Source organism: Artemia franciscana, chromosome 11 (genome assembly GCF_032884065.1).
Source record: "Artemia franciscana chromosome 11, ASM3288406v1, whole genome shotgun sequence".
Lineage (NCBI taxonomy): Eukaryota > Metazoa > Arthropoda > Branchiopoda > Anostraca > Artemiidae > Artemia > Artemia franciscana.
In genome coordinates, this window is record NC_088873.1 from 30,868,218 (window position 1) to 30,893,326 (window position 25,109).

The 25,109-nt window shown below is 36.8% G+C and overlaps 1 protein-coding gene across 1 annotated transcript in view; it reads left to right on the top strand.

Moving 5' to 3' along the window:
• The first annotated feature begins 677 nt into the window (after positions 1-677).
• Positions 678-25,109, top strand: part of LOC136033083 (uncharacterized) — a 44,605-nt gene continuing 20,173 nt past the window's right edge. Inside the window, exons 1-2 of the mRNA XM_065713687.1 lie at positions 678-1,251; positions 24,039-24,282. Coding sequence (XP_065569759.1) covers positions 706-1,251; positions 24,039-24,282 — 790 coding nt within the window. The 5' untranslated portion in view covers positions 678-705. The remainder of the gene's footprint in view (positions 1,252-24,038; positions 24,283-25,109) is intronic.

Consider the following 25,109-nt stretch of genomic DNA (forward strand, 5'->3'; position numbering starts at 1 on the left):
TCCCGTTCCCAAAGCACTATCTGGCTCTATCTGCCAGTGTTTAACTAGCTTATTTTAAATAGTTTTTGGCGTTCAATAAGTAATTAGGTAGTAATTATTGAATTATGTTCCAAGTAACTAATAGACTCCTATTAAATGTTTTGTTGGCTTGTTGCAGTTCAGAGCTAAATAGACTGAAAATAGTCCTTTTCTAGGTAGAAAATTCTTGTGTATTAAATTCTATCAAGTAGAAAATTCTTTCAGGATAAATTAAAAATCATTCCTGTTAGACATTTCTTAAAAGGTGCTTTGGAGCTGTGAGATCTTTCAAATAATTTTTTGTTTTCAATCCTATTTTTGGCATTACAAGAATGACATAGGCGTACAAATTGGCAGAGTTAGAGTGCTGGAATTTTGACCTTACTTTTGATTTTTCAATTAGTCTTGTAAAATCAATTTTGCTGTCCAAACAGCCTTCAAGAGAGCACACCACTTGAGTAATAAGCACATATATTATTTATTGAGGACATAACTGTGATTAATTACGATATGCTATATTGAACGCTGGTCTGAAGGTTACTTAACTTAGCTAACGGGATCTAGGAATTGCGGGTCTTGACGGTGGCGTGTATGCTGGAATTACCGAAAGTAGTGGCATCTAAAGAATATTAAACATCCGGAAATCACATAGAGGGCAATAAAAGCAAGTTATTTAAACAAGTAAAAATGTTGAAAACTAATATACTATCAATTCCTATCACCATTTTGGTGAAAAGGCAATTGAATCCTGTACAGCTCGTAGCTGACAATCTAGATTGCTGTAACCACAGATCTTGTACTGTTTTTAAAAGGAATGAGTCACGAACACCCAAGGTTGACAGTGTAAGAAATAAAAACGTCACATTTGAAACAATTCAAAGGATTATTTGTGAGTTTGAATCCAAAATACCAACTTCTGAAGGCATTCAAAGCTTAAAAAGACTGCTAACAGAGGTTTCAAGAAATAAGGATGAAACTACTTTCTTAATGCTAGTAAACTCTAGAATAAAGATAGAATGGAGGATGAACAACTTTGAAGAAGCTGTTAAAAGTCTAAAAAAGTATTATAAACCGATCAGGCCTGAGCCTTCAGATGCCAAAAGAAAAAATATTGAGAAGTCAGCATGCAGAAGCCTTCTAAAAGACCTAATGCAAATTAATCTAAGTTCAGATACAATAGATTATTTGTACAATTTTACAGAGTGGTGTGGAAGTACAAGGTATGATTGGAAGGTAAAGATTTTGGTATTATGCTGATTTTAGTAGCTCTGCATGCAAAAATCATAGGTCTACAAGAATTCTGAAAATTATCAGGTTATTATACAAAGAAAGGTAATATATCCTAGACCTAACATCTACCAGTTCTTAGTGGTAAAATTGGTGCAAACAGTATCATTGGCTTCTATATAAAGTGAATATACCACTCGATGCCTTTTTTAATGCTGTTTACAAATATAATAATCACTTCTACTGCAAATTCAGATTTAAGCCTTTTTTGATCTCTTAAAAATGATCTATATATAGGGTCATTGCAAATCTGTAATAGTTTAGAAACAAATTTGGGCTATATATTTCCACATCAGGGGGTGGGGGTAAAGCATATCATATATTAAATATGTAAACTAACCATTGCTGTATTTTTGTATTTTTTTTTTTATGTGTTTGTGCACATTGAATTTTAATGAGAAGAGAAATCACCAGTGCAACAGCACAAACACATAAAAAAAGAAAAAAATAATACAGCAATGGTTAGTTTACATATTTAATATATGCTATGCTTTACCCCCCTGATGTGCAAATGTATAGCCAAATTTTGTTTCTAAACTATTACAGATTTGTAATGACCTTTTCATTGTAATGACTTGTCGTTTTTAAGAGGTCAAAAAGTGCTTAAATCTGAATTTGTGGTAGAAGTGATTATTATATTTGTAAACAGCATTAAAATAGGCATTGAGTGGTATATTCACTTTATATGAAAGCCAGTAATACTGTTTGCACCAATTTTACCTTCTTAGCAACATGTTTTGACTTCAAGTAAGTAGTAAACTGGTTCAAAAACTACTACAATTCCAGAAGCATAATCACTACTATTGTAAATAAGAAATACTGGAAATTTTGAAAATTTACAATTTTCTATATAAAAAATTGCCAAAAAATAAACCATAAGCCCTTGAACTAAAAGGAATTTTCTTATGTGCACCTGTTTTGTTTAAAGATTTTTTTTTTTAATTTGGCTTGATTCAAGTTGTCAAAGCAAGGGTTGATTTTGGCTTGCAAATTAGTCATGCATGTTGCTGATTCAAGCAAACCAACAAGGGTCAAAATTGCAAGGCTAATTCAATGTAAGACAAACTTGCATCAAGCATTTGTTTAGTAGCAGTCAACTCCCTAACTATGTATCCTGGACTGCATGCAAGCATTTGTTGTCTAACTACCCGTAGATAGATGTATTGCTCAAATGACGGCCAAAGAAAGTGTTGTGATCCAAATACCTTTTTATCAAATCTGATTTATTGATTTTTCTGATTTATCTGATTACATTTTTTGTCCAAATTTAGATAGATATTATCCTGTCATTTAAGGGAATATTCTGAGCCCTAGTAACAAGAAAGGGTAAAGATAGTAGCTTGATATTGCATTCCTGGGGTATATTTTAAGCTGTGGATTCACTCTTGAAAGTTTCATTCACTTAACTCAACTACTTTCCAAGGCAGCAAGAAGCTAATTAACTAGAACTTCAATCTTTCTTTGGTTTTGTTATAATAAACAAAAACATTAGCAATTTATTAGTGCTGGCAGATTACTACCACACCAAGCTGCATGGGGCAAATGCAACTATTTGTGCTCCTTCTTCATCCTGCTCTGTTTTGAGAATCATGTTTTGTGAGTGGCTTATGAGGTTTCCTTTTCTCTTGCATCTTTCCTTGTGATTTCTTCCCACTCCTGTGGTTCATTGTGTTTCATTTTATTCCAACTGAATTACAAAAAAAGACAATTCTTGGCAATCTTTCAAGCATTAGTCATGACTTAAACACCTTAACTTTTCCTTCCTTATAGCTGTAGAGACTTGACTCAAACCACATATTTGTAAAGCTTATTATGAGATATGCAGTCACTCAAAGAAGTTGTTAACATAACTCTTAGACAAATACTCTGGGTAACCTCTAGCATATCTTCCTCATCTCTTTGAAGCACTCATATTTATAAATCATGTTTGGAAAAGTGGTTTCCAATATCTTAATCTTATCTCATATAGCTGGCTCGTGTCTTCCAATTTTTCCAAACTTATTTAAACTATGGAAAAACACTCTGCATTTCGCTTATTTTACAGTTGGATCTTCATGGCATCAACTTTCCTTACTAGTAATTATTGAGAGACAATGAACTGGAAACTAGTGAAATTTGAGGTTTTCCCTATAATTAAAACCAGAAAATTCTATTTTTTTCTGAAAACGATTCCATCATTTCTTCTTTTTTTAATTGTGTCTTAAGTTTTCATTTATTATCTAAACATACACTTCACTAGGAACTTGGAAAACCTGTCTGTGAAGATAAGCTGATTTCTTCTAGTATTTTTCTTCTGTCATTTGAATCAAGTCAGCCAAAATAATCATAACTCTATGTATTGGCACTTGGCTGGCCTTTGTAACTCAAAGCAAATCAGATATACTCCGTTTTTTCAGCTGTGTTTCAAGCATACACAAAATGTGTGTCATTTTTATAACGATTTAAGCCTGAATCATCATTTCAGTTTTCAAATTTTTTTGATGAAATGACATTTATTATACAGCTTTGAAAATTCTGTTTTTTTAATGAGGCCTACTAACATGACTAGAATTATGCATAACTTTATGTGGTTAGGTTCTTTTTCTTTAATTCTTTTATGATAAACAATAAAGTTCATTTCTACTGAAATTGGTGTATAATAGCTGTTTAACAATATTAATGTATAACAAATGTGTCTGTAACACAAGATACTTGACCTAGGAATGTAGAATGGTCCATGTTTGGCCAGCTCAAAATAATTCACCAATGAGAATCAAGTGGATTTTTATGCTACAAAATTGCCCCACCTCCTTCTTTTTATAAAAAGGCATTGTTATCCCCACTCCTAATTTCCATGAATTAACACCACTTCATAGTAATAAAAACCCTAAACATTTTCAACAGCTATACATGTTCACACTTATGTAGTTATTACTAGGGGCTCTTACAATAAACATTGAAGTTCATTTCTACCGAAATTGATGTAGCCTATATGTCTTCACACTTATGTTGTTATTACTAGGGGCTCTAAGTTAATGTCAGAAGCTTGAAATCTGGGTACTGTTCCTTCTATCTCACTTTGGAATTACATCCCAGTCAGAGTTAATCTAAATCATTTTGTTAAAGTTTTTTTCATCAATTTCATTGTATTTTAATGTGGTTACTGTAGTTGACTATTCTGCACTTTCTTGTGCTTCTCAGTGTGTTCCTTTTGCTTTTCTCTCTTTCTTTCTCTGTGATTTTTTTCTCACTTAAATTTTCTTTTCATCTGATTGGATGCGTGCTTTCTATATTTTTGCCCCTCATTTTCTTTGAGAGATAATTAATAATTCTTTTAAATGGTATTAAGCATGTTAGTATTAAAACAGATAAAACTAAAAAGCTCAAAAAGAGGAAACCAAAACTTTGACCAAGTACAAGGAACAAATAATATTCAGGTGTGCAAAATGTACATCGAATATATACAAATTGTCATAAATATTTTTCTGTTAAACAAATGGAATTCATTTTCCAGTATAAAAATTAGAAAGAAGCCTGAATTAATAACGTTGTAGGTTTAGAAAATAAAATTAAAGAGTTCTTAAACTTAAAACAACAAAAATTTGATTACAAAGAGAAGGGGATTATTGCAACCCTATGCCTGCCCATGAATGTAGGCAACAATGTATTGATGACACACACTCAATTTGGGTAAGAATATGAGTCAGCAATTGTATAATAGTTCAGAGGTGGGACTAAAATTGACGAACTCTTGGCCTTTTATGGCACTTGGTATTAGTATTAACCAAGTGACGTATAGCAATTGCAAATTCTGTTGGTTTGTCTGTCCTGGTTTTGCTACTTTAGGCACTTCCAGGTAAGCTAGGACGATGAAATTTGGCGGGCGTATAAGGGACCGGACCCATTAAATTAGAAATAGTCGTTTTCGCTATTTGACCATCTGGGGAGGGGGGGTCAGTTAATTTGGAAAAAATAGAAAAAATGAAGTATTTTAACTTGCGAACGGGTGATGGGATCTTTGTGAAATGTGATATTTGTAAGGATATTGTGTCTCAGAGCTCTTATTTAAATTCCGACCAGATACAGTGACATTGGGGGGAGTTGGGGAGGGGACCTAAAATCTTGGAAAACGCTTAGAATGGAGGGATCGAGATGAAACTTGGTGAGAAAAATAGGCAGAAGTCCTAGGTACGTGATTGACATAACCGCAAGGGATCTGCTCTGTTCGGGGGAGTTGAGGGGGGGGGGGGTCAATCTGAAAATTAGAAAAAATGAGGTATTTTTAAATTACAAAGGAGTGATCAAATCTTAATGAAATTTGATTTTTGGAAGGATATCGTGTCTCAGAGCTCTTATTTTAAATCCCAACCAGATCCGGTGACATTGGGGGGAGTTGGGTGGGGGCAAAAAATCTTGGAAAATGCTTAGAGTGGAGGGTCGGGATGAAACTTGTTGGTAAAAATAATCATAAGTCCTAGATACGTGATTGAAATAACCGGAACGGATCCGCTCTCTTTGGGAGAGTTGGGGGAGGAGGGTTTATTCTGAAAAATCAAAAAAAATGAGGTATTTTTAACTTACGAAGAAGTGATCGGATCTTAATGAAACTTGGTGTTTAAAAGGATTTCTTGTCGCAGAGCTCTTATTTTAAATCCCGACCGGATCCGGTGAAGGGGAAGCTGGGGGACGGAACCTAAAATCTTGGAAAACGCTTAGAGTGGGGGGATCGGGATGAAACTTGGCTGGAAAAATAAGTACGAGTCCTAGATACGAGATTGACATAACCGGAACGGATCTGCTCTCTTTGGGGGACTTGGGGGAAGGGTTGATTCTAAAAAAATAAAAAATGAGATATTTTTGACTTATGAAAGAGTGATCGTATCTTAATTGAATTGAATTGAATTTATTTATAACCCGTTATAATACACATGAAAAACGGGGTAAAATGTGAATAAAAGAAAATGACCTAAAAAACTACACAAAAAACTTTCCAACACTTCAGCTTACTTAAAAACAATTAAAACATACAAAAGCAAAACATTCATTGAATCAAAATAGCTCTCCATGGGTGCCGACCAATTCTGCTATTATAAGCTTCTATGCTTTTTCTGATAGAAGCATTGGGGTCTATGATGCCGTATCTTTTAATGACCCAGGAGTTGTTTGACCATGCTGGAAGGGCAAGCAGGTATTTGGCATACCGGAAATAGATTCGCCGAAGCTCCTTCGTCTCGGTTATCGTAAACGTACGCCAAAAAGGTGCAAGGTATAAGAAATTCGGGAGTGCAGAAGCATTGTAGAGTTTCGCTAGCAGTTTACGGTTGAGTCGAAGTTTGTTTGCTACCAAGGTTCCGTATGCAGCTGCTGTTCGATGTTGGAAATGAAGGATCAAGAGCCTTCTTGTTGCTTTGAGAGTGTCACCAATAGGAAGCCCTAAATATTTCATTTGTGATTTTGGGGAAACTGGCGCGCCGTCGAGATTAATAGTAAATCCTGCTCGAGTTTTAACCCAGTTGAACAGAACCACGTCCGATTTTTCTCTATTGAATGTAAGGTTAATCTTAGCATATTCTTTACTTAAAATAGCAAAATTTCTTTCGAACGACTGTACTGTTCGACTAGGGTTAAAAATATCATCTGCATAAGCGATAAGTGACACATCAATCCCTTTTAAAATACACGAAGGAACTGCGCTGGATTGGGCGTTCAGGATACAGTTATTAAAGGCAACTGGAGAGGTAAGGGCACCCTGTCTGACGCCTCGACGGACTGGAATAACGAAACGTGTTATGGTCCCATCAGGTAGCCTGATTACAACAGCAAGATGGTTATACATATCATACAAAGCACGAATGGCAGACGTGTCAACTCCCCGTTTATATAGCTCAAGGAGAATTTGTGCGTGAATCAGAGAGTCAAAAGCATGGCTTACATCATGACTCCCTAGGACGAGCGAATCACCAGACTTATCAGCATCTATAAGTATTGACGATAGTACAGTAAGCGCGTGGGCACACCGTAGGCCTTTTTGGAAGCCAAGCTGATATGGCGGCATGTAGCATTTATTTGTAAGTTCTGACATTACGAGTGTTTCAAAAATCTTGCAGAAAGTAGTAGCAACTGTAATAGGGCGGTATGAAGAACACTCATTCAGCGATTTATTTATTTTTTTGGAACAGGAGTAAGACGACCAGAAGAGAACGAGGTTGGAACTATTCCAGTTGTGAACACCATTTGGAACATGAGATCAAGGTGACAAAGTAGTAGGGGACTTCCAAGAAGAATGTGTTTAGCACAAATATTATCTGTACCCCTCGAAAAAGGTTTCTTAATTTTTTGCGCAGAATTCATAATATCAGACAGTGAAACAATAAACGTGGGTACAGTCTTTTTTGACAGTATCCGATTGAGATCACATTTAAGGGGATATTCTACTTTGGAATCAGGTTCTGAAAACTCTTTCAAAAAATGCTGTTGCCAGGCCTCAGCAGAGATATGAGCTGACGGAGCGTTTCTTTCACTCTGGTTGCGGGTCAAACTTTTCCGCAGAAGCATCGGATTACTCATTATCTTTTCTGAAAAATCAAAACGAATAGCGGCTCTATGTTTTTGCAGTTCTTTGGAAAAATGGCGCTTTGTGGAAATCCTTATTTGTTTCACTATGCCGTCCTTGGGTCTCCCGCATTCTATCCATATGCCTAGCCAAAATCCGGCCTTCTGGCAGGCTTCAACAAGGGATGGGTTCCCAGACCAGCCCTTAACTTGTGACCCAGCACGGACTCTGGATCGAGGGACAAAGTGCGATTCCGCTTGTAGTAGCGCATGCGAAATAAGTGACGAGTACATATTTAGTTTTAGACGAATTTCAGACGTGGGAATAGGTGCTGATGTTTGGAGCAAGTCAAAAGGTATTTTTATCTTCGAAAGTAGATTATCAAGCCAGTACTGATACTGAGTCAAATCGGTTTTACTCCATTCAATGATTGTTGTCCATTTTGAAGGTCGATTTGCGCGCATTCGATAAAATGGTGCACTGATTCGGAACGATAGCAGTAAATGGTCAGAAACAAAAAATTCACGGAGCACATTTACTGTTAATGAGCTACTAAAAATACTACTAGACACAAGGACATGATCAAGGTTAGAAACTGATCCGGTAGAGTGAATGTACGTAAAGTCACCCGCTTTCGGTACAAGAGCACTTTCATTTGGAATCGGACAAAGCAAAAGAGCTGAACGCGAGCTTTCACTTTTGGATATATCACAATTAAAGTCCCCCAATAAAATCCAATGGAGATGAGAAGCACTAATTTTATTCATACATTTCCCCAGTTCTTTGCAGACTAGAGCAAACGTTCATTTCGGAGCAATCGTCTCTGTAGTCGGTGGGCAGGTACACATTTATTATAACAGTCTCGCCAACTCTAACTGCTAAGAAATGGTCGGAACTAGCGAACAATTCGGAGTTAATATGCCCACTTATTAGCGTGGCAAGTCCATCCGAGGGGCGCCCTCGTTTCTTAGGTATTTTCGCTGGTACAAAATGGACCATGTGTGAGGGTAAGGCATTGAATATATTTCTAATGTCGTTAGACAGAAAGTGTTCTTGGAGACAAATAATTTCTTCGGTGAGGCAGAGCTGTTCAAGCACGGTAATTTTTGTACTAAGACTACCATTCATATTCCAGGAGACGAAACGCTTGTCAATATAAAATTCATTCATTTTGGGCGTTTGAGGTCATTAACTTCGCTGACTTGTTAGATGGGCAGCTAGCGTGGTAGCATGTGTGTCGGGTGCTTGTACAGCTTAGGCACCGCATCGCATTCTGGCAGGGATTTTCTTTCGTTGCACCATGGTTATTTTGAGCACAATGGGCACACTTCGATACGTTTTTGCACTGGGCCGCTATGTGGCCAGATTCATGGCAGTTGTAGCAACGTTTCGGAAGAAAGACGAATTCTTGAATTCTAAAACTTTCAAAGCCCACTTTCATTGACAGTTTTGCGGCTGTATTAAGGGATTCACGACTTGGAAAATAAAGCTTGAATGCGCGTGATTTTCCACATTGTTCGGCTTTCTCACATCCAGAAACTAGACTTTGAATTACCTCTGCGTCAAGGGGTTCAGGAATCCCTTTAATCAGTCCTATGTACAAAGGGGTTTTTACTTTGGCTTCGGAAAATATGAATGAAATTTCATATTTAGAAGGACCTCAAAACTCAGATCTCTTATTTTAAATCCCGACCGGATCCAGTGTCATTTGGGGGGGGGGGGGAGGACCGGCAATCTTGGAAAATGCTTAAAGCGGAGAGATCAGGATGAAACTTGGTGGAAAGAATAAGCACAAGTCCAAGATAGGTGACTGACATAACCGGACCGGATCCGCTCTCTTTGGTGGAGTTGGGGGGGGGGAGTAATTCGAGAAAAATTAGAAAAAATGAGGTATTTGTAATTACTAACGGGTGATCAGATCTTAATGAAATTTGATATCTAGAAGGATCTTGTGCTTTAGAACTCTCATTTTAAATCTCGACCAGATCCGGTGACATTGAAGGGAGTTGGAGGGGGAAACCGGAATTCTTGGAAAACGTGAAAATCGATGTATCTTACGAATGGGTGATCGGATCTTAATGGAACTTGATAGCCTATATATTTATTTATTTATGTATTTTTCTTTATTTCCCTCAAAAAATGAGGAGTATGCTACAATATAATATAAAGAAAAGACGCTTACAATAAGTAACGCTTACAATAAAAAAATATCAAATATTGATCAAACACTTAAAAAGAGAAAAAAAGATACAAAAACACTTGCTAAATAATTTAGCCTATAAATTCATCAAGAGCCAGAACTGTCACTAAAAAACGGAAATAAATTGTGGCCTAAAAGGATAAATTTCCCCTTGTCTTCAAATGTTTTATATCTGTTCTTTATACAGACTACAGGATCCTTCACTTTAAGCTTTAAAACAATCTCAGTTCTAAAAGAAAGGGGGAAACCAAGTAAAAATTTACAAAATTTCAAATAAGAAACTTTAATGGGTGAAAGATCAGAAGGTCTGAAATTACGGAAGAGGAGGGACGGGAACAATACGTGAGGCAGAGCAACAGCGCTATATATACGACCAAGGACGTCCCGACGGTAAAGACCCCGAAAACGAATTAAAAGACCAAATGTCTTGCGTAGTTTCATCTGAACATGCTGAACCAGGACTGGTTTAAAATCTCGTTTCGAAGCAGCATAAGGTAATCCCAAATAAGTGACTATTGGCGACGACTGGAAAATAACAACATTGCCGCAATCGAGAGTCGCCCTGACATTATCCTCTAAACAATTTACAACAAAAAAATTGACATTTTCAAACTGATAGAAAGGCCCAAACCCTTTAAACAATTAATTAAAATATTAAAATTAGAAACAAGACTAGACTTGAACCGGCTTAGAAGGATAATGTCATCAGCATATGCAATGTAAGACAGATTTCAAGATAATGAAACAAAAGAGCAGGAAAGAGAATTAAGGGAAGTAGCTAAACATGAATTGAATGTATAAGGAGAAATAATTCCTCTTTGTCTAATTCCTCTACCCACTTGAATTAATTTGGACTGAGATGAAGACGAACTCGGATAAATACGGATCTTTAATCCAGAATACCAAGAGCGAGGACTGGAATGACAGCTAGGGGCAATCCAGCATGGATTAAAGCGAGCAGTGCAGATGCATGAGAAATGTGATCAAAGGCCCCTTTGATATCAACCAAGAGGGCGTATAGCGGTTGACCAGAGATTATCGCTTCTTCAATAACTTTGCTGAAAGATGCATGGGCGTGGTCACATTCCAAACCTCTCTTGAAACCAACTTGATTAGAACCAACGTCAAGAATTTTAAGAAGATCCTTCAAACACAACTCAATCACTTTCCCAATCATAGAATTGGCCTCCAGGAACTACAAGATGACAAGTCTTTATTTCCCGCTCTTAGGAATAGGCGTAACTATGCCAATATAGAATGACGATGGTACTAAACCAGTAATAAGTAAAAGGTTGAAAAATGCCAGTAGAGTAATAAGAAAAGAAGAAGGAGCAAGTTTGAGGTGATTAGCAAACACGCCATCATGATCCTTAGCCGACTGCGCCTTTAAAGTTTTGATAGCTTTACATAACATATCCTCAGATATCCTGTAATCAATTGAACAATTCTTCAATCTTTCATCTAATTGCAACACAACACTGTTAGAATCATGCGAAGTCGACAACTTAGAAAAATAATTTTCCCACTTTTTTAGCGATGGTCTGGAATTAGTACCAGGCGTGTTAGTCCGCCTATTGCTTCGGAGAACTTTTCAAAGGAGATTCTTGTCCTTGTCGTTATCAATATCTGAAGAAGCTTCTTCCGTGATCAGGCTATTATGACGTCGGAGCTCCGCTTGGAATTCGGCCTTTCTCTTTTTCATTAGCAAAAAAGCTTGATGCGTGTCTTTAGGCTTACCAAGCGCCAGCCATTCCAAATACGCTTGTTTTACCGCCTTATTAGAATTTACCAAAAAAAGGATTGATGCTCCAAAAAGGTTTCTGCGATCCCAATCTTATCCTATTAGTAGGGAAAGCTGCCGCAGCACCATACTTTAAGCAATGGATTAATTTAAAATAAAGAAAATTAATAGTCAAAGATGGATTACTGTCCATTGAATCCAAGCTATCAGGAATAAAAACTTTATCAATTAAAGTCCCAACTCTTTCTTGGTAAAGCGTTTTAAAATTTGGATTCCAATCAACCCGATAAAAAAAAAATCAGGAAGCTTATTACCTGAAAAACGAACTGGGGAAGGACGACAAGGAAAGGGGCGTAAAAGGAACTGAAGCGGCCTGTGGTCACTAACGGGGAAATCTTCGATTACAATAACCACAGGCAAAGGATCACTTGGGTTAGAAGAAAAAACATGATCCTTATTAGTTGTACTACCACTCCAATGAATATAAGTAAAATCCTGGGACTTCGGTAAAACAGAAAAATTAGGAAGACAAGATGATAGAATTGTACCCCTTTCATTCGCTATGTTTGGATCACAGTTAAAATCACCTAAAATATAAGTACGCAAATTCAACTGTGAACTAGAGACAAAACGATTAAGATTAAAACAGCATTGAGTAGACGCATCAAAAGAAATATCATCATGGTAATCAGTCGGAAAATAACAATTAATTAAAACTACGTTTGAAAAACTACAAGCAAAAAAATTTGTATCAATAGCTAGAATAGTTGCATTAAGAGACTTGGGTAAAATAGTAGCTAAACCACCGCAAGGACGCCCACCAGTCGGCGTAGCGGGAACAGCAAAAATATCATGCCGAGTAGACAAACTAGAAAGCAGATTCAACGAATGATCAAGGAGGAGGTGTTCTTTAAGACATAATAACGATGATTTTTCATTCAAAAACTATGATGCACAGGTAATTTCCCTAACACACCATTCGAATTAAAGGACGTAACACGAAGTAATACGTTCAATTACAAAATTTCTTTAAAATAGGACACCTAAAGCTGTAAACGGGATGATCATTCGAGCCACAACTGGTGCATTTAACTGGCACTTGACATGGGGAGTCTTTAGTCGAAATATGATTACCGCTACATCGGGCACATTTGAAACATTCAGATTTACATTGATTTTGACCATAAAACTTTGACATTTAATACAACGCCTAGGCTGAATATAATGACATTCCACTCGAAAAAACTCATAACCGAATTTGATGCCATGTGTGATGTAAAAATGCAGGTATTCTTCTGTTTGAAAAATAACTCTTACAGTTTGCGATTTTCCTTGCCGATTAAACTCAGTTATACCCGGAAAGTCCGATGCGTAGGCACTAACATCAAAATCAATGTCAACACTCCTTATAACTCCAAAAAAATCGCCGAGGCTTTGAAGTTATTATGCTTTCAGGAAAATTAACCTTTAGATCGCAACTGAGCTTTGATGCATCTGGACATGGTACCAATACCATAACACTATCCTTAGTCGCTTTAACATAACGAATATTTGCACACTCTGTCTTATCAAATTCTTTCTTGCGGCAGACAGGATCCTTCAGTAGGAGAGCGGGTGGATTTTTTATCACTATGGTCTCTAATGGAATAGTCTTTAGTGGGAGAGGCGGCCATTCATGCGGGGGGCACAGTGGGGGGATTGAGATCAAGATCGTTGCCGGGTGGTATTTTTTTCTCTAAATTAGATTCGATACGATCAATAGAAGACAGTGTTTTTTCAAGCTTTCGGGAATAGTCATAAACAAGTTTATCGAGCCGGACGCTGATGCCAGGCTTTAATACTGGACATTTCCAGCCATATGAGACGATTACAGGCCATATGAACTGTTTCGAAACAAGTTCTACGATAACACGCATTATGTCCGAGGCAGTAGTCTTTTCAGCTATTTTTCTCTCCTTTCTTGCAATCTACCAGCTTTATGACACAGACATGCGAGCAGCGTTTTTGCTACATTCAACTCCTCTAAACGATAGAATCCTGCCATTGCCTTAGATATTTCATCAACGCTTATTCGGCTTTCAACGAATCAAGAACGAAGAGCTTGTAACGATATATTGTCACTTGGAATTACTTAAGTGGAATGATTATTTGGTCAAATAGTTCGTAGTAACGAACTGTTGTAAGGAGCGACCCGGCTCAATAGTAACCGAAACTCAAAAAAATGGAATTTTGATACCAACAGTTACATCAAAAGAATCACATTTTAATGCTGATTTCAAATATATAAGTTTCATCAAGATCAGTTATACCCATCAAAAGTTACGAGCCTGAGAAAATTTGCCTCATTTTAGAAAATAGGGGGAACACCCCCTAAAAATCATACAATCTTAACGAAAATCACACCATCAGATTCAGCGTATCAGAGAACCTTATTGTAGAAGTTTCAAGCTCCTATCTACAAAAATGTGGAATTTCGCATTTTTTGCCAGAAGACAGATCAGGGATGCGTGTTTATTTGTTTGTTTTTTGTTTGTTTTTTTCCCAGGGGTGATCGTATCGACTGAGTGGTCCTAAGGGCTCATTCTAACGGAAATTAAAAGTTCTAGTACCCTTTTAAGTGACCAAAAAAATTGGAGGGCCTCCCACGCTCATTTTTTTCCCAAAGTCACCGGATCAAAATTCTGAGATAGCCATTTTATTCACCATAGTCGAAAAACCTAATAACTATGTCTTTAGGGACGACTTACTCCCCCGGAGTCCCAGTGGGAGGGGCTGCAAGTTACAAACTTTGACCTGTGTTTACATATGGTAATGGTGACTGGGAAGTGTAAAGGCGTTTTCAGGGGGATTTTTTGGTTTAGGGGGGAGAGTTGAGGGGGGGGGCTACGTGGGAGGATATTTCCATGGAGAAACTTCTTATGGGGGAAGAGAATTTCAATGAAGGGGGCGCAGAATTTTCCAGCATTATTTGAAAAAGCAATGAAAAAATAAGTATGAAGTTTTTTCTACTAAAAGTACGGAGTAGCATTAAAACTTAAAACGAACAGAATTAATTATGCATATGAGGTGTTTACCTCCTCGTTATACCTCACTGTTTACACTAAAGTATTTTTAGTAATTTCCACTATTTATTCTACGGCCTTTGTGATTCAGAGGCCATTGGGACAAAATCTAAGCTTTAGTGTAAAGAGCGAGGTATCGACGAGGGTTGAACCCCCTCATATACGCAATAAAAACATACGAATATAGAAGGTCGTTACGTAAGTTAATTCGTAAGTTTCGTATATTTTTTACCAATGAAAACGTTTGTAAAAAATTAAAAGTTCTAGTTGCTTTTTTAAGTAATCAAAAACTTGGAGGGCAACTAGGCCTCCTCTCTCGCTCCTTTTTTCTCAAAATCTTCCGATTAATTGCAATTAATGAATATGCAAATTTCGTTTTAATTAATTATGTGTGGAGAGCCAAGATCAAAACATGCATTAATTCAAAAACGCCCAGAAATTAAATAAAAAAAAAACAAGTTTTTTTAAATGAAAGCAAGGAGCAACATTAAAACTTAAAACGAACAGAAATTACTCCGTATATGAAAGGGGCTTTTCCTTCTCAACGCCCCGCTCTTTACGCTAAAGTTTCTTAGTGTTTTAAAAATATAGTTAAGAGAAAGAGTCAAACTTTAGCGTAAAGAGCGGGGCGTTGAGGAGGAAAAGCCCCTTTCATACACGGAGTAATTTCAGTTCGTTTTAATGTTGCTCCTTACTTTCATTTAAAAAACTTGTTTTTTTATTTAATCTTGAAATAGACTGGACTGACAGGTCCACGCTGCGGCCGCATGAATTTGCTGCTACAAAATTGGTATTAGCAGGAATGGATTTTTGACTGCTGATTATCGAGGCAATACTGGGATTATTATTATTAGAGATGCAAGATTCATGAGCTTCATCGTTATTTGAACATATTAAGCAAATCCAATTCGGTTTTCTTTACGCTCAGTTGGGGAAATGCCTGCACACTGTGGGTGAAACAACTCGAGACATTTTGTGCATTGCAGGGTGATCCCCTTGCCACAAGATCGACCACAACCAGGACAAATAAATATTGACATTTCTCACTCCGTAGGTCTGGGGTTAAATAAGCAAGGCCATAAGAAAGACGACAAAAAAATCGCCTTTACCGTTTCATTAAGCTTATAATGCAATGAAATCCTTCAGGTTAAACTTGCAACACAGTACGTCTATGCGGTACGGACACTCAGATCTTGAAAGCCAAAGGGATGTGTTACTATCCGTCGTTAACAGAATATAGTCGAGCGAGAAATGAATTTATTCAATTCAGATCAAATCAGAGACATTAATCCGATCAAACAGTTATATACATTTAGTCACACTAAAGTAGACCGGTTTTACTTACAGTTCATAACTATCCAATTCAAACCAAATCCTTTTACTTTGGACTTTGAATCAATATAATCCGATTGTTTGAGATGTTCTCACTTTGAAGGCTAGTTCAGTACTGAACTATTTTCAGTATTAATTATATATTAAATATATATTTCGTACATTTTACTTCGCAATAATTATTAAACAAGAGGCACAAGTTCAAAAGTGTTTGCAGCTTGCTGAGAATCAGACTGAATCTTGGAACTAGTAGAAGAATCTTATGTCTCAGATGCTCCATTTTCAATTCGAATCGGATCCGGGGACATAGAGGGTTGGAGGGGAGAGAAATCTTTGGAAACCGGAAATCTTGGAAAACCCCTCGATCTGGAGAGATCAAGATGAAACTTGATAGCTGGGGGTTGTTGATTTGGAAAAATCAGAAAAATTGAGGTATCTTTAACTTAAGAAAGGGTGACCGGATCTTGATGAAATTTGAGGGGGAAACCGATTTGGAGGGGGAAACCGAGTTGGAGGGGGAAACCGGATATCTTGGAAAACACTTATAAATGTCGTAGATACGTGATTAACGTACTGGACTGGATCCGCTCTCTTTGGTGGAGTTAGGTTGTGGGGTTCAGTGCTTTGGCGAGTTTGGTGCTTCTGGACGTGCTAGGACGATGAAAATTGGTAGGCGTGGAATTGGGCTGAAGGGAGAGGAAAAATTAGAAAAATTGAGATATTTTTAACTTACGAGTGGGTGATTGGATCTTAATGAATTTTGATATTTAGAAGGACCTCGTGACTCGGACCTCTGATTTTCCTTTTAAAGCAATCTATTGATTCTTAGAATTTTACTAGAGCTCATACCATATGAGCTCTTGTCATTGGCTCTTCCGACCTCATCAAAAGTGCCATATGAGCTCTTAGCTATTGTTTTTTGTTTTTTTGTTTTTTTTTTCGTGGTGGGGCAGACCTATAAATTCTGGTTTGAGGCTCAAGCCACACAGGCCCATCGACTAACTCTCAGCATTGTCCTATCACTATTAATAAAAGCTGCCTAAGGAGGACAACCTATCCACTTGTTTGATTTTTCTGGTGCCTAACCCTTCCTTACTCTCCTTTACCTGCAAGGTTAGATTAGATAGGTTCATTCTATCGTTCTCCTAGCTATTGAAACGCACAAAAGCTGTAGATAGTAGGCAGAACTTTACCAGGAACTCCCATAGCTTGGATGATTATTCACTACTAACTCATTCTCAAAATGAATGAGAAAAAGCAGTTCTGGTGGTTGACTGAGCAAGGCTCTTCAAGAAGGACACCAGTGTTTGATTCACACTTTATGCTTGCTGAATTTCTTTTAAGGGGAAATGGCTATAACTTTTTTGTCGAATTAGATAGAGACAAGGAGAACATAGAGTAAAACAAATCGTTTTGAGTAATTTGAAAATCATGATAAGGTCACTCTGTTTTCTCATGCATGCTCACGATGGTGGTTTCAGTGCTGTTAAACATTCTTCACAAGACAGATTTTCTTATGTAGCTGCAAGTTTTTGTTGCTTGCCTCTCGACATTCTCTAAAGCTGTGATATTGTGAGTTGAATGGGTGCTAGCAATAACAGTACCAAGTCCAAAAACGTCGAAAAGGTGCTATTGTATTTACATTTCTGACTGATGAATTGAGGTGTTTTGGACTGGACTTTTTCGAAATTCAGAAACTCGTATCCCTGGTATAGGAAGTATGAAATTATTGCGACATAAGGGGCACAGCTAAGGGGAGGTGACCCCCTCCCCAAAGCTCCGAGGTATCAGCAAACAGTGCTGACGCCTTAGAATTTTAAGAGTCTTTTGCGTCTTACTTTAGCTTATGTGTCCACATTTGTTGGCAAACTAGACGATTTTGTCGGCCCATTCTTTATTATATTCTTTATATGCCCCTGGGTGATATAGAACATATTGACTCAAGCAGAAAAGATGGGGTGAATAGACAGGGACTAGGGCTCATGACGAACAAGAAAGCTTCTAAATCTCGCTTAGGCTGGGAAGATATTAGAGGATGTAAGTTGCTTCTTTTACGACTAAAAGTACAAGGTGTCAGTCATAGTAGTATATACCCCTGTAGAACCAGCTGATGGAGAAAGTAGCAAATCAGATGGATTTTACATATAGCTGCTAGAACAAATAGACAGGATCACGGGTAGAGATACGGTACTTTTACTAGAAGACTTTAACGGCAATGCGGGAAAAATAGGAATAGAAGGTATCCTATCCTAAGCAAATTCAGTGTAGGAAAGGAGAATAGCAACGGTTATAGGAGGCTAATTTTTATCGGTATTTCAATCCAGTTATGACCAATAAATTACCAAACTTTTCAAACAGAATGAACTGTTGGAGATTTTGCGAGCTCAGGGTGCTAGAATAGGTCTAAAAATCAATGTTAAGAAAACTAAGTCTCTAAGGCTATGAATAAGTGAAGATGAAAAGGTTATGTTGGGTACCCAAAAGATTGATCAGGTGGACAGCTTCACTTACCTTGGTAACATTATTAGTAAAGACTTTGGGAGCAGTGAAGATATTAAAAGTAGAATAGCCAAGGCCCAGGGTGTTTTTTCACAGTTGAAAAAAGTTTGCTGTACGAAAGTAGGCTGTAAGAAAGATGCGGTTCTATCCCGCTTTCTAGGGCTATAATGAAAGAGAGGTCGAGATTGCTTGGGCACCTTCCGCGGTTGAGGGATGACAGATTGCCAAAGATTGTCCTTTTTTACCAACCACCAAGGGCTAAGCGGAAAGCAGGTCGTTTGCGGTTGGGGTGGGAGGATGTCATAAAGAAAGATTTAAGGAAAATGGGAACCTCCTAGGAGGGTGTTGAGAGGGAATGTTTTAAATAGATCGGGATGGAGGAGGAGTGTGCGTAGCTGTGTTGGGCTCAGGTGACTTGGTGCTTAGGTTCAAGGTGAGTTGTTAGTAGTAGTAGTATCAAACAGTGCGCGGTAGCGAAATGTAAGTAAGGAATGACGTGGTTCAATACTAACCGAAACTCTTAAAAACTGAATTTTGATAACACTAGATATATCAAAAGAGTTGAATTTTTATGCTGATTCCAAATATACAAAGGTAACTGAGTTTAATTTTACCCCATCAAAAGTTAAGAGCCTGAGAAAAAAGCGCAACTAGGCCCCCTCCCAAAACCCTTTTTCGTCAAAGACGTCTGATAAAATTTTGAGATAGCCATTTTGTTTAGCATAGTTGAAATGTCTTATAATTATAACTTTGGGGATCACATGGCCCCCCATAGTCCCTGGGGGAAGGGAGTTATTCATTTTGCCCACTATCCACATATAGTATTTGTTATTGGGAAATATACGCATTTTTTTTGGGGGGGGGGTGTATTTTCTACAGTTGTATTTTCTACGAGACGAATTTTTCATGAGGAGGAAAATTTCAGGGGAGTTTTACAGGGGATATATAAAAAGGAGGCGGGATTTCTTGGCATGATTTGAAAAATGGTCAGAAATTAAATAAAAAAAGTTTTTTCAGCTGAAAGTAAGGAGCATCATTGAAAAATAAAACGAACAAAAATTATTCCGTATAAGGGGGGCTAACCCTTCATCAACCCTCACTTTTTACGCAAAAGTTTGACTTTTTTCACAATTCTTTATGACAAACTGCTCTAACACAAGGGCCATTGAATTTGAATGAGAAGTATTTATCAAGAACTTTAAGACTTTAGCGTAAAGAGCGAGGGTTGTGAAAGGGGCAGCCCCCCTCATATACGAATAATTTCTGCTTGTTTTAAGTTTTATTATTGTTCTTTACTTTCAATTGAAAAAATTAATTTTCTAATTTAATTTCGTCATAAAATGGCCCATAAGTTAGCATGGTACTCACATAATGGTAAGACGGCCAACCTTATTGAATGTGTTCTTGTAACCAGATGATTAAAAGAATTGACACTAGATACTAGTGTATATTGGAGTGCTGTCGTTGATATTGAAAGTAAATATCACCATCAAGCAGTGTCTTGGGTGTCAAGCAGAGCTACCTTCTGCGAGGTTATGGCGTTGATAGATTTCAGGCTGAGAATATGAAAGAAATTTACCAGGATCAGCTGAATATTAAACTGAGAAGTCAATGTTAATATTAAACTTGAATATTAAACTGAATACTAAACTGAGTATTGACAATATGGAAGATGAACGAGTAATTTTAGGGACATAATTTGTTAAGTAGCAGATGGTGTCTTAAAGAGGAAAACTGGAAATGCAGCCAGAAATATTAATGAAAACGCTCTAAGTTTGGTACAAAATAGAATGGGTTTGTACTAGAAGTAGTTGAACGATAGATAATATGAAAATAAGAAGAATGCTAGGAAGGTAGACCAACCATCAAAATATGAATTAAGGAAATATAGAGTGGAGAAAATGAATACAATTGCAGAAGATCTGGAAGATGCAACCAGACGGCACAACAGTAAAATATTTTACTGGCATACTAAAAAACTGAGAGGGAATAGTCAACCTAGAATTGTCCCAGATAAAGACAGGAACAGGGATTTAATTAGTGATGAGGAGAGACTTAAAGAGAAATGGGCAAAATATTTGAGATTGTTTTTACCGTGATCGAACAGTTCGTGGTAACGAACTGTAGTAAGGAGCGACCCGGCTCAATAGTAACCAAAACTCTAAAAAATGGAATTTTGATGCCAATAGTTACATCAAAAGAATCGCATTTTAATGCTGATTTTAAATATATAAGTTTCATCAAGATTAGTCTTACCCGTCAAAAGTAACGAGCCTGAGAAAATTTGCCTCATTTTAGAAAATTGGGGGAAATACTCCCTACAAGTCATACGGTCTTAACGAAAATCACACCATCAGATTCAGCATATCAGAGAATCTTATTGTAGAAGTTTCAAGCCCATATCTACAAAAATGTAGAATTTCGCATTTTTTGCCAGAAGACAAATCACGGATGCGTGTTTATTTGTTTTCTTGTTTTTTGTTTTTTTGTTTTTTTGCTTTGTTTTTTTCCCCAGGGGTGATAGTATCGACTCAGTGGTCCTAGAATGTCGCGAAAAGGCTCTTTCTATCGGAAATTAAAAGTTCTAGTGCCCTTTTTAAGTGACCAAAAAAATTAAAGGGCACCTAGGCCTCCCACGCTCATTTTTCCCCAAAGTCACAGTCACACTCTTTATCTAAAGTTTAACTCTTTCTCTCAATTCTGCTTTATAAAATAGTAAATAGCTTTAGCGTAAAGAGAGGGACGTTGAGGAGGGAACAGTCCCTTTCATACATGGAGTAATTTCGTTTTGTTTTAAGTTTTAATGTCGCTCCTTACTTTCAGTTAAAAAACTTTTTTTTTATTTAATAAGTTATAGGAAATGATATAGAAAAGAATGAAATTTGTTTTCACAATTTGGAAGTGAAGGACGATTGATTTTGCGAGGAAGAATTAGAGACAACACTAAAAGGATAAAAAATAATAAGGTCTCAGGTGCTGATAGTGTGGTAAATGGCTTCTTGAAATATGGTAGTTGTGAAGTTAGAGATAAGTTACTGAAGATTATGAATGTGATTTCTGAAAAAGGGAAAGTACCTGGCGATTTTAAGAAAACTTTAACGAAACCACCTTCCAATAAAAATTAGTAAGAGAGAAAGTGAGAATAATAGAGGCATTAGCTTGGTTCCTGTACGAAGCGAATTACACGTGACTGTCTATAACTTTAACCTCGACATCTTGAATTATTTTCAATCCTATTGGAAAAACACGTCGAAATCGAAGAAAAAATCATGCACAACTTCTGTAAGTCGAAGTGACCCGAAAATTACCTCTATAACTCAAAATTCAGTAGATAAGTAGTCATTTCATTTTCAATTTACCTCCTCAAGTCAAAGTTTGCCTCTGTATTTCTAAGTTTTTCCAACGGTCCTCTGTTAGACGAAACCCCGGGGTTCAGGTTGCAACATGTAAACTTCGATTTGTGTTTATTTTGTTTAAAATATTTTTAAACCAGATTCGATGAACGTTCAGATGTCCATCCCAGCAAACTAAATTTATTGTCGACATCTGAAAAAATCTAATCTTGATATGTCAAGTCTACAATACTCTAATAAAATTATTCTTAACTTTGTAGTGAGTAAATTTAGTGATTTTGTACCTCCGTAACTCGATTTTCCATTTGGCTTATCTCTATAACTCTTTAACTACATATAAGTCAAATTTTATGCAGGATAACGTCTATATTTCGAACTATGCATAAGTCGAACTATACGTAATTCGAAGAAAAATCGTGGTCCCGTGAATTTCGAGTTAGCGAGATTCGACTGTACTTAGTATTACAGTGTATTTTAGACTTAGGGATGCTGTAGATGTAGTTTTAAGAGGACAAATAATGTGGTTTTACGAAGGCGAGAGGATGTAACGGCCAAGTTTTTACTCGGTGATTAATAATTGAGAAGTGCCTGAGTCATCAGACTCCTTTGGTCCTCAGTTTTATGGATTATGAACTATTGTTTAATTCAGCCGATACAAGAGCTTTAGCCAAGGTCCTATTTTTGTTCTGCATACCAAATAAATACACTGAGGTGTTCAGCGCTATGAACGAGTTTAACATTGATGTGGTCAAGGTCAGAAATGAATCTTATTGAATCTTGAGGTAAGCAGTGTTGCGTTTTGTTCCCTAAGGAACATGGCAAAGATGATGGGAGAGCATGATTTTTTGTAGGTTTTGAGAGTTCAGGGCCCAAGAATAGGTTTGAAAATTTCTGCTAAGAATACTTATGATGACTTGTGCTAAGAAGACTAGTCTGCAAACAGACTAGGAATAAATTAAGGTGAAGAATGATGTTGGGTCACGAGAAGATTTATCAAGGAGATAGCTTCTCTTACCTTGGTATTATTAGTAAAGTTGGCGGATACTGTAAAGATGTTAAAAGTTGAATAGCCAGGGCCCAAGGTTTTATTTTCACAGCGTAAAAAAGGTTTGAAGAACATAGAGGGAATTCTGCGAACCAAGGTAAGAATGTTCGATTCTACAGTGGTGACACAGGTTAAGTATGATTCTGAAATGTGGGCGTTCAACAAGACGAATGAGGATTTGCCAGATTTTTTTCAGAGGAATTGTCTACAGATTGTTTTATGTACCCGTCTGACTGATTAAATTTCATACAGTAATGTGTACGATAAATGTGGTAGGGACAAGTTGAAATGGCTAGGATACGGTCTGCGGAAGAACGATTACCGATTGCCCAAGATCGTCCTTATTTCGCTATCCATCTAGGGCCACATGAAAAGCTGGTCCTTCCTAAATGGGGTGGAAAGAGGTCGTTAGAAAGAATTTAAAGGAAAGGTGACCGATATATTAAATATATGCTGACAAAGAAGCTAGGAATCGGAACTTTCAACTGAGTTAAAAGTTTTACAAGTTCAAAGTTTAAAATAAAAACTGAAATATTAAAGTAATAAAAATATTTCAAGTAGTAAAATCATGAAAAAGTAGTATTCCAAAGTTTGTTTCTCAAAGCTCTATCTAGCTGTTTAACGATTGTAAATTAGGCCTGCCTTGCAGATTAACTAGGGATTACGTAATGCTTGCTAATTATTTGAACTAAATACAACATGCGGAAAGCAGCACAGCCTAGTTTTATTCTGTTAAAGACAGTCTATTTTCTACTCACAATTTGTCTTGAGGTTACGGTTTCATTTAATTTATTACAGGAAAATGACAATGTTTCACTGACAATGGTCCTGTCATCTTAAAGGAAAATTTCCTGTCATTTACAGGGCAATGACAATGTTTCACTGACAATGGTCCTGTCATTTTACAGGAAAATTTCCTGTCATTTACAGGGAAATGACAATGTTTCACATATATTTGTTCATTTACAGCCAATGGCATTCTTGTGGATGAATCTGATCAAGTCAAAAGATGTGAATCTTCAAGAGCAAGGAATATGCATCTTCAAAAAACATGGTCCAGTGATGAATCGATATGTGCCCCGCAGGATAGTTTTTATTCTGAGTTCCATTGAAACAGATTTGAAAGCCTTAAATCATCTTCTGGAGATATCAAAAGAATTAAATCTGATAGATATAAGGACTATCCTGTACGAAAAGCTTCTTCATTTGATGTGTAAGTGTTTATTTTTTTCATTGTGACTATTCTCATATCCTTGATGACTCTGGATCTGTATTATTTTTCTTTAACTTATTTAACTTTTCAGATCCAGAGTCATCCCTGATGACTCTGGATCTGTATTATTTTTCTTTAACTTATTTAACTTTTAAGCTTTTAAGTTTTATTTTAACTTTTTTATCATTCAAGAAACTCAAGTGGTTTAAGACCTGAACTCTCGAGGAAACAAATGCATTCAAGGGATTCATATTTTTATGTATTTTCTTAATTGAACGTAAAAAAAAAATTGTAGATTGTAGATTAGATTAATCATTCCACTATTAATAAAATGCAGTTAAGCAAGCCAAAAAAACTTTTGGAAGCAGAAATTCCATAAGGAAAATATTTATACAATGCACAAATTAGGGATGTCAGAGGAGGTCTATAAGGAGGGGTGGGGTACGCCTTTAAGCTACTTATGCCTTGACGATTTCTTTAGACAATCCTTGTGGGACATTGTCCATATCCGTCCTAATGTAGCATATGTATGCTTATTCGTATATTAAGCATATTTTTTCATTCTTTAATTGAACAGCTTTTTTTTAAGATTAGACCACTTTAGCTTTACTAATCAAAGATCCAAATAGTAGTGGGACGATGTCTAAATTTCCCAGATTCGGATTTCAACGCAGCGTCCCGATTACAATTCTTAGTACAATTGAACGTACCGTACGGTAAGCTTTCAAGATTGGCACGCATATTGTACCTAGACTTAGCGGGTTGTTGAGTTGAACCGTAAACTAGTTAAATGTTCTCAAAAAATTGCTGCTCCATTAAGATGATTT